Source organism: Cynoglossus semilaevis, chromosome 14 (genome assembly GCF_000523025.1).
Source record: "Cynoglossus semilaevis isolate Cse_v1.0 chromosome 14, Cse_v1.0, whole genome shotgun sequence".
Taxonomy (NCBI): Eukaryota; Metazoa; Chordata; class Actinopteri; order Pleuronectiformes; family Cynoglossidae; genus Cynoglossus; species Cynoglossus semilaevis.
The window spans coordinates 1,200,100-1,209,259 of NC_024320.1; the positions used below are offsets into that span (position 1 = coordinate 1,200,100).

General features: G+C 37.7%; 2 protein-coding genes and 1 long non-coding RNA gene across 3 annotated transcripts in view; 2 read left to right on the forward strand and 1 right to left on the reverse strand.

The window, feature by feature from the left end:
- onecut2 (one cut homeobox 2) overlaps positions 1-678 on the reverse strand; it is a 27,488-nt gene extending 26,810 nt beyond the window's left edge. Inside the window, exon 1 of the mRNA XM_025062768.1 lies at positions 1-678. This exon is cut by the window's left edge and continues 979 nt beyond it. Within this exon, the coding sequence (XP_024918536.1) occupies positions 1-228 (228 nt within the window). The 5' untranslated portion in view covers positions 229-678.
- The window catches only part of LOC103389085 (ephrin-A5-like), a 1,154,841-nt gene that overhangs the window by 466,827 nt on the left and 678,854 nt on the right, over positions 1-9,160 (forward strand). The window lies entirely within an intron of this gene.
- LOC112488102 (uncharacterized) lies at positions 1,697-6,521 on the forward strand. The gene is made up of 4 exons (XR_003051842.1): positions 1,697-1,919; positions 3,439-3,684; positions 5,348-5,503; positions 6,200-6,521. It is a non-coding gene; the product is annotated as an uncharacterized LOC112488102 (long non-coding RNA).

Consider the following 9,160-nt stretch of genomic DNA (forward strand, 5'->3'; position numbering starts at 1 on the left):
CTGTGGACTTAGTGCAAAAACGGAGAGAACCGGGGGAAACACCGACACGTCTCGCCGAACGAGGCCGGGCTGGAGCGCTCCCGAGGCGGACACGGCTCGCGGCGCGCCCCCCCCCCCCCCCCCGGGGTGTGGCCTGCCGATGCCGTCCATTGTCATGTCCGTGTTCATGGCGTAAGCGTCCAGGTCCTTGGCCAGGCATCGATAGGCGTTAGTGTAGGCAGTCTTCATTCATCTGTCCTTCAGTCCATCAGCTGAAGCGGAATTCTCTCTCCTTTCTTCTCCTCCGGGATGGGTCAGTGTCCGAGTCCCTCTGTCCCCGCTCTCTCCCACCGATGTGTCCCCGTCCTTCTCCAGCAGCCCCCCGGTTATCTTTGCGTCTCCTCCCCCGCCGTGCGCACATTAAAAAAAAGTCAAATAAGAATTAAAAACAAAACCAAATTTTCTCTTTTTTCCCTTTTTCTTTTTTTTTTACGTGGATGTTGCGGGCCTGTGCGGTGGCTCCCCCATATCCAGCTCCAGCCCTCTCCTCCTCCTGCGTTGCTCTGCTCCTCAGAGCGGAGCTGTCCACGGTCCCCTCCAGCGGACCTCAACCAACCCTGCTGCGGGAGGAGGAGTAGGAGTAGGAGGAGCGCCGTATGTAACTGACAGTCATATTAACCAATCACATAAGGGCTGCCTGGGTCTTAGCCAATCGGGAGACGGATGGAAGCAGAGGTGAAGAGTTTAAACGTTTCTGTTAAGTCGGTGGAAGTTTAGGTGACTTTAAAATGAGAAAATATAAATGAATAAAATTTATAAAACAACTCAATTCAAATATACAAAAAAAATAAAATAACAACATAAAATGAAATTATACGTTTTCACAATAATAAGGCACCGCAAAACAATGCAATCAACCATTTGTTCAAGATATTCATAAAATAGAACAATTAACAATGAAATCCAACACAAAAATCTGATGATATTGGTCAATTTAAAAAACGGCATTAATTATAGACTAAAAATATCCACGTAAAAAGTAATACTAATCCCAACCAAATTGGGAAATAAAAATCAACATTTTAGCTGCACTAATCCCAACCAAATTCCACTGGGAAATAAAAATCAACATTTTAGCTGAAATCGTCAATAAAATTCACTGAGGGTGAATCTTAGTAACGGAGGTTAAATGGCCAAATTCAATGACACAATAATATTTAAATGTACTATAAAAGGGATCAACAACTCTTGTCCTGTGATCTTCAATAAGTGAACTGGTTTAACAGAGTGATTGGTTTACAGGCTGACACAAACATCTCAAACAAACGTCAGCTTCCTGATGATACAAGCTCTGTGATGGGGGAGATAGAGAAGGAACCGAGTTCTTAAGATGCTATAGACTTCCCCTGATAACGACTTGACGAGGTCAGATCCTTCTTACCTGACTACAGTAATATCGCTTTCCTTATTGGGTGGGGGGGCGAGGGAGGTCATTTGGACACAGCCCCTACTTGGGTCCTGCTGTTTATTCAGGGCACTGGTACTTCATGTTTGTATATTTATGCATACATATACTGTATGTATGTATATGAATATGTATTTATGTATGTATGTATGTATGTATATATATATATACAGTATATACACACACATATATATATATATTTCCCTGATGGAAACATCGCAGAAGACTGACATGGAGGAGAAGGAAGGAAATACATTTTGGCTTTTATTTTATTTTTTTATTTTTTTTTATTTCATCGTGTGTAGGCAGTACTACAGTACAGATGGAGTCAGACTGGGAGTTCAGAGTGGACCGCCGTCTGTGTTGTGTGCAGCACACATGCATGCGTCGGCTGCAGCAGACTGAATGATGGGTTTGAGCGGGACATCAGGACGTCGGGTCGCTGTCGACAGTCTCCGGGGCTGGAGTGATGATGGTGAGAGCTGCAGTGAAAAAAGCATTACGGCCTGTAGCCTGTTCACTTTACAATTCATTACACTTCCAAGGACAAATGGCTGCTAAATAACTCTGTCTGCAGCACTGGCCCTGTCTCCCTTTCACTCACTGATCCATCATCGTAAAATAACAAGACTCAGAGACAACGGCACAAAACGAGGAGTCACTTATTTTAGATTTAATTACTCCTAATTACAAACACACACAAACAAAGACAGACGGTCCATGTTTATGAGCTTTCTGACAATGGCAGAGATTTTTCCTAAAGTGAAGAATGATCTTCCTCCTTCTCCTCCTCTTCCTCACAATAACAGTAGAATGGTCCCCGCCGTAGTTGTCTATGTTCCTGTACCGTCAGTTGAACAGCAGATTCCATGTTTTGTTTTTTAGATTGAAACATTGTAGCATCTAAGACTTTTTCCAAGCCACCAGGGGGTGCTTTCTAAAACAATAAAAACATAACCCCGTCAGCAAATATTAATAAACAGAACTCATTTTCTTTTAGCATTATTAATTTTTTTTCTTATTTTGACTTGTTCATTAATTTTCTTTTAGCATTTTTTTTTTTTTTTTCTTATTTTGACTTGTTCATTTACTGTTTTTGTATGTATGTATTTGTTGTTTATTTGATGGGAGAACCTCAGGTTCGAGGCTTGACACTAGTCACATCCTTGACAGTAGGGTGTTGTCACTGCTGTCGCTGCTTGTTCCACATAGAGGTGGAGGAGGCAGAGAAGACAGAAGCGGAGGAGGAGCAGGATGGGGAGCCAAGCAGATGTTGCTTTGTTTAAAAACTGTTGTAATTAAGGAGAGGAGAGCAGCGGCCAGAGAGGAATGACCTGTCCATCCATCCATCCTTCCATCCATCCATCCCTCCTTCCATCCATCATTTGTCTTTCTATCAATCCATTCATCCATCTATCATCCATCCATTTTTCATCCATCATCCATCCCTCCATCCATCCATCCATCCTTCCATCCATCATTTGTCTTTCTATCAATCCATTCATCCATCTATCATCCATCCATTTTTCATCCATCATCCATCCCTCCATCCATCCATCCATGCATCCATTTGTCTTTCTATCAATCCAACCATCCGTCCATCCATCTATCCCTCCTATCCATCATTAATTTTCCATCCATCCATCCATCCATTCATCCGTCCAACCATCCAGCCATCCATTCATTTGTCTTTCTATTTATTCACCCATCGATTAGGCCTTCAGACCATCCATCCATTCATCCATCTATCCGTCCATCCTTCTACTTGTGACAATGTTCTTGTTCGTCAGTGTAAAGACTTAATATAGAAATAAAAGTCATTTGTGTTAATTTCCAAATTTAAATGAATTAGTTTGAAGCCTTTTAAAAATGCACTGTGAAAATCTGTGTGTGTGTGTGTGTTGTTGCTGTATGTTATGTATATGTTAAATAAAAATGTTTTCCATTACTAATATTTTTAAAACCATAGTATTTTTCTCCACTCCTTCTCTCAGCCACAGGTTCTACTTTTGGTTTTGTGACAATGATGATGACAACACCAGAAAAGACGAAGGGAGTGAAGAGGAAGAGGAGTTGTAATGGAAGACCATCAAAGACTGAGATGGAAGAGTCTAAGAGCAGACAGGATGGACAGCAGCACTTTATGGCAGGAGTGAGGAGGAGATGAGGGGTGAGGGGCTGTAAAGGAGCATCTGCCGAGGGAGAAGGAGGAGGAAGAGGAAGAGGAGGAGGAGACAGAGGTAAGAGTTTGGAGTCAATGTGACAGTGTAAAAAAAACGTTGACTTTTCCAACAGTAAATGACCCAAATCTAGAAAAAAGAACTACTTCAAACAGTTTAAAAATAACCAGGCCCTGTTTATTGTCTATAACTCAAAATGAATAAAATCCTACTAACAACTTCATCTCCCATGGACCTTTGCACCAAGCTAAAATCAAGGCCATAAGGTCTACAAGAGGTCAACTGTCAACAGCTGCCGTAGAAGCTGAGAGACTGACAGACAGGAGATGAATCAATAAACACACAGACCCCCCCCCAACACACACATACTGTACACACACACGCACACACTGAGGCAGCAGCAAAAGAATTAATCAATAACAATTTTAATCTAACATAAATGAATTGTAACTGAATGTAATTATATTGGATTTCTGTTAAGAAAAAAAAAACTCCATGATTTTAATTAAAACAACTGAAAATAACAGTTTCTGTTGAAAGCCCCAGAAACTGGAAATGTGGTTCCCAAAAAAGGGGGCGTGTCCTCACCAGGGGCCGTGGAGCTAGAGCACAGCAAGAGAGATTCTTTTTTTTTTTTTTTTTTTTTTTTTTGATTGAATTTATTTAAAATACATTTCAGTGAAGTTTCAGGCCAGGAATAAATAAATATAAAATAATACAAAAACTACTGAAAATCTTTACTTTTCTCTATGGACTTTGGTATGGGAGACAAAGTGCATCAGAACCCGCTGAGCCTCACTGTACACAGACCTGAGTCCTGAGGATGACGAAGAACTTGTAGGTTGGGACCAGATTGTGGTTTGTTTGCAGACAGCAGTGAGTCAGCTAATGATTAGCCTGAAGCTAAACTCTGTACTGTGTCATGACACAGTGTTCAGGGTGAATCTGCACGATGTAAAATCAGGTGTGATAGTGGTGGGTGTATTTTCTCACGCCTGTAAACGACATATTTACACGGTCATTTGTAAAATGTGTGAAGTTGCTTGCATTTTCTATTAAGTACTAACTTTTTAGGGGTTGTCTCATACCAGATGTACAGCTAAAATGAATAATATAATGCTGAGGAGTCTAAATTTTAAATAACACAGTAAAGCCATTTTAACATTAATAAAAACGTTTTTGAATAATTAGATCTATTATATATATTATTATATATATATTTTTTTTTGGTTCAAATATTTAAAAAAAATTTAAAAAACTTGGACAGTAACTGCTGCTGCTAATGAACCCTGAGCAGCAGTCAGAACAGAAATACTTCTGCACAAAAACACTGACCGTTCGCTTGTGTGTGGTGAGCTGTGGGTCAATAGTACAGCAAGTATGTTATATAGCATGTACTATACCGTAGGAGTATGTAGCACACAATAAAGGCACAACATACTGTATTTACCAATATATAAAAGTGAGGTAGAAATGTAAATAAGCGAAATAAAATCGAGGTAAAACTACAGGTGAATGGAGGAAGCGTACCGTAATTTCCGGACTATTGAGCGCACCTGAATATAGGCCACACCCATTCAATTTAAAAAGAAAAAGATAATTGTACATATATTGGCCGCACTTCTCTATAAGCCACGGGTGTCCACGTTATAACATAGGATATTTACACAGAAAGATTTTTTTTTTATCAATTTTAATAAAATAAATGCTTTTTCCCGAACAGTTCCTGTAACGTGGCTGGTCACACGTTAGCTCTTTCCTGATTCGGCGCCCGGACCGGTAGTTGGAATGAACAGGGGAGACGTAGTGATCTGCTCCAGGAGGCAAGCTAACATTAGCTCCGGTTCATTGCTCCACGTTGTGCTTGTCCGCAGCAAAGGTAAACAGAAACAGGGACACAACACCACAACAGAACATAAACAAAGTTTTAACAGCTCCTGTATAACCAACTGACGCGTCAACGAGACAGGGTTCAAACTACTCTCAACTTTCGCTAACGTTCTTTCTCTTGCGTGCGTCCCACGTACACACACAGCTATTCACAGACACACATACGCTACTAGTATAACACACAGTAGCCTACCAGAAAAGGCACTGGTATCCAGCGGTATGAACTTCGTTAGCCCGTAAAAATCCATAAATTAGCTGCATCAGTGTTTAAGCCGCAGGGTTCAAAGAGTGTGGAACAAAGTTGCGACTTACGGTGCTTTAAATGACAAATATTGGAATATTAATGCATTGTCTGTAACAGTCTTTGTTAATGTTAAGACATACATTTTTAAAGGAGTTCATGTTTAAAAGGAGAAGTAAGGTTGGTTCAGAAATTGTCAAAATTCAGACCTGTCAAAAACAGGTCTGATGGCACCCTCTCTCTCTCTCTCTCTCTCTCAGACCATCTGCTGTGTATACAGCAGCAGCGGCAGCAGCAGTTATTGATCTGCAGCTTTGTGCTGCAGACCACATGCTAATCCACAGACAGCGTCAGTGACAAACACTGCTCCGCTTTGCCTCAGCAGAGCAGCAGCATCTGCCCCACTGACTCCTCTCTCTCTCCCTCTCTCTCCAAATGACCCAGCACTTTTTGAATGGAGGTCCATCTGTCTGTCCGACTGCTGTAAACTCTTCCTGCTGCTGCTCCTCCTCCTGCTCCTGCTCCTCGTTCTCCTCCTGGAGCCTCATGTTTCCCGGTAAATATTTGAGATTAAAGATTTAGTAATGTATTTAAAAGAAGTGAAACTTGAAGGGTTTTTTTTTTTAATCTGTGTGTGTAATGTTAACATGAGTTTAAACCTATATATAAAAGTAAACATAACATTTCTGGAATCAGAGCCTTAAAGGACGCAACATCATACATTTCTAGTGATTTACTTTTTTAGATATATAAATCTATTTATAATCTATGTATATGTTTTTTAATATAATTTTAAATAGTCGATAAAAGAAAATTGTATGTATGATATATAATAATCTATGTATAGTTTTTATATGTTTTTTAATACAATTTTAAATAGTCGATAAAAGAAAATTACCTAAAATTTCTCTGAATTGTATTATGTTATTTTTTTAAATTTTACAATAACTGTTTCAATGTTTTCCTTTATTTGATGACATTACTTCGTTTTCTGTGTTTACTGTAGAATTACTGACATGATATTATTTACTACAGTTACAATAAAAGGTTTTGTAGGTGATAAACATCTTATTCTATTCTACTTATAATGTAATTTAAGTCACATGTTTAATGATATTATACACATTAAGTATATAATATTTTAGTGAGTAATCTTTGTTCAAATGCATTAAAGACACATTATTATTTTAATGCATTAATTTGAAACGTTTGACATTTTATATATAATATTGGAAATGTTATTGTTTCCTTAATATTGTTAAGACATTTTTTGATATTTCATATATTGTGTGTATTATGAAATATTTAAATTGGAATTTACTAACAATTAAAAAAAGTATTAAAATATATAGTAAAATATATATCATATCTATTAACTATTTCTCTACTGATGTGTATTTAGGTTTCACATGTATGAATATATGTAATATTTTGTATACGTTTTAAATATATGAATATGTATTCAAATACAGAACATTTAGACACAGATAATTAATATTTCAAAATATGGAAATGCATATTTCCAATGACATAAACCAATGACAAATATGTGTATATAGGAATATGTAAACATCTAAAATAAATATATATAAATATATGTATGTATGTTTCTATAATACACAAATACATATAAACTATTGTGATTATTACAAATCATTCAAATGTTTTTCAGATTAATTTCTCTATTAATTCATGTACTTTATTTCTTTGCGTTTTATAGTACATTTTGGTAACATAAACCATAACACGGTGCCATTTTAAATGTATTATTTGCAAACAAATATATCCTAAATTTGTATTCATTATTTGATAATAATATTAACATAGTGATGGTTTTTATTTCAGCTATATGACAAAAACAGAAAACAAACTTTACATTTTGAACGCTAAGTTCAGCGTGGTTAACGTACGGAACTGTTTAGTAACAAATTGGACATGAATTCCATTCAATGGCTCTGAGTTTATGCTAACAAAAACACACACACACTTTAATCATTTTCTTTTTCTCCTCCTCCTCCTCCTCCTCCTTCATCTTTTCTCGTTCTGCTTTTATTCTCCACGAGTCCTTTCAAACTTCTCGGACCTGCTGCCTCCTTTGTGGTGGTTCTGTTGGCCGTGAAATCGGCCTTTAATGGAGACACAATGGCCGCGTGCAGGCCGGAGCTGCTGTATTCAAATGTGACCACACGCCATTATCAGAGCGTTGGCAGCTCCTTTGAATTGTCAGGGTCAGGTACAGGGAGGGAGCTGGTAGAGGTGATGACGTGAGGAAGAAGTGAGGAGGAAGAACAAGAAGAAGAGTGACGGATAGAGTGAGGAAGAAGAACAAGAAGAAGAGTGACGGATAGAGTATCTGGTGTGTTCAGGAGAGCAGATGGATGAAAAACAAAATCCTGGAATATCGGTAATTTCCAACAGTACCATAGTGAATCCATAGAGCTACGGAAATAGAGGCGAGATCAAATGGGTTTCAGAGTAATTATAGGTGAGTTAAAGGGCGGTACAGTGAGTACAGATATAAACCCAGAGGTGTTGCTGCAGACCAGTCATTTGTTACATACAGAAGAAGGAGGCGGCGCTTGTTCTTCCACATAGCTCTTTAATAGGGTTCTCTTTAGTTCTAATGTTTGATTTATTGATTTCTTTTACACAAGACCAACAGTAGAGTGACTGTAGGCTGCAGACTGGGGCTAAGGACTCTGTCAGACTGTTACACTTTTGATCAAAGAGGAAACGCAGAGGAGGATCAGGAGGAGGAGGAAAAAGAAAACATTAATATTTTATTTTTGAAGTATGGCTAGACTAAAAAAATGAGGTTTATTAGTGAAGCGGGTTCCTGTGCCTAATCTAGACCATGTGCATTTTTAATATGTTTTGTAATGTAAAAAAAAGACAAAATAAAAGGTAATACATTTGATAAAAGGTTTATTTTGTGGGAAAAAAACACAAACATCAAAAAATGTGTCATTTTTGTTTTAATTTCTAATTTGTTTATCACTTTTTGATATACTGATATAAATGTACTTGGGTTTTGCATAGTTCACAATGCATATGGTTCATTATATTAAAACAGGAAGTCATTATTAGAGTAAGTGTTGACCCTTTTCCTTGTTCTATTATATATTAAAAGTACATTTTAAGGTGGTCCCATGACAGACTTGATGGTGACAGAGAAGGTACATGATGCTAAAAAATAAAACGTACCAGAAATGCCTCAAAAGAAAAGTTTATGGCCCAAAACATGCTGCCAAGTGAATCATTTGCGCTTAAAACTTAAAAGAGTATTTTATCTGAGTATGTCAAAATGTCATCAAAAACAAGCAAGACTATAGTCTTACTATCACAAAAAATATTTAAAAAAAAAATCACATAAATGCCTCTTTTTGAAATATTCATATAAAATAC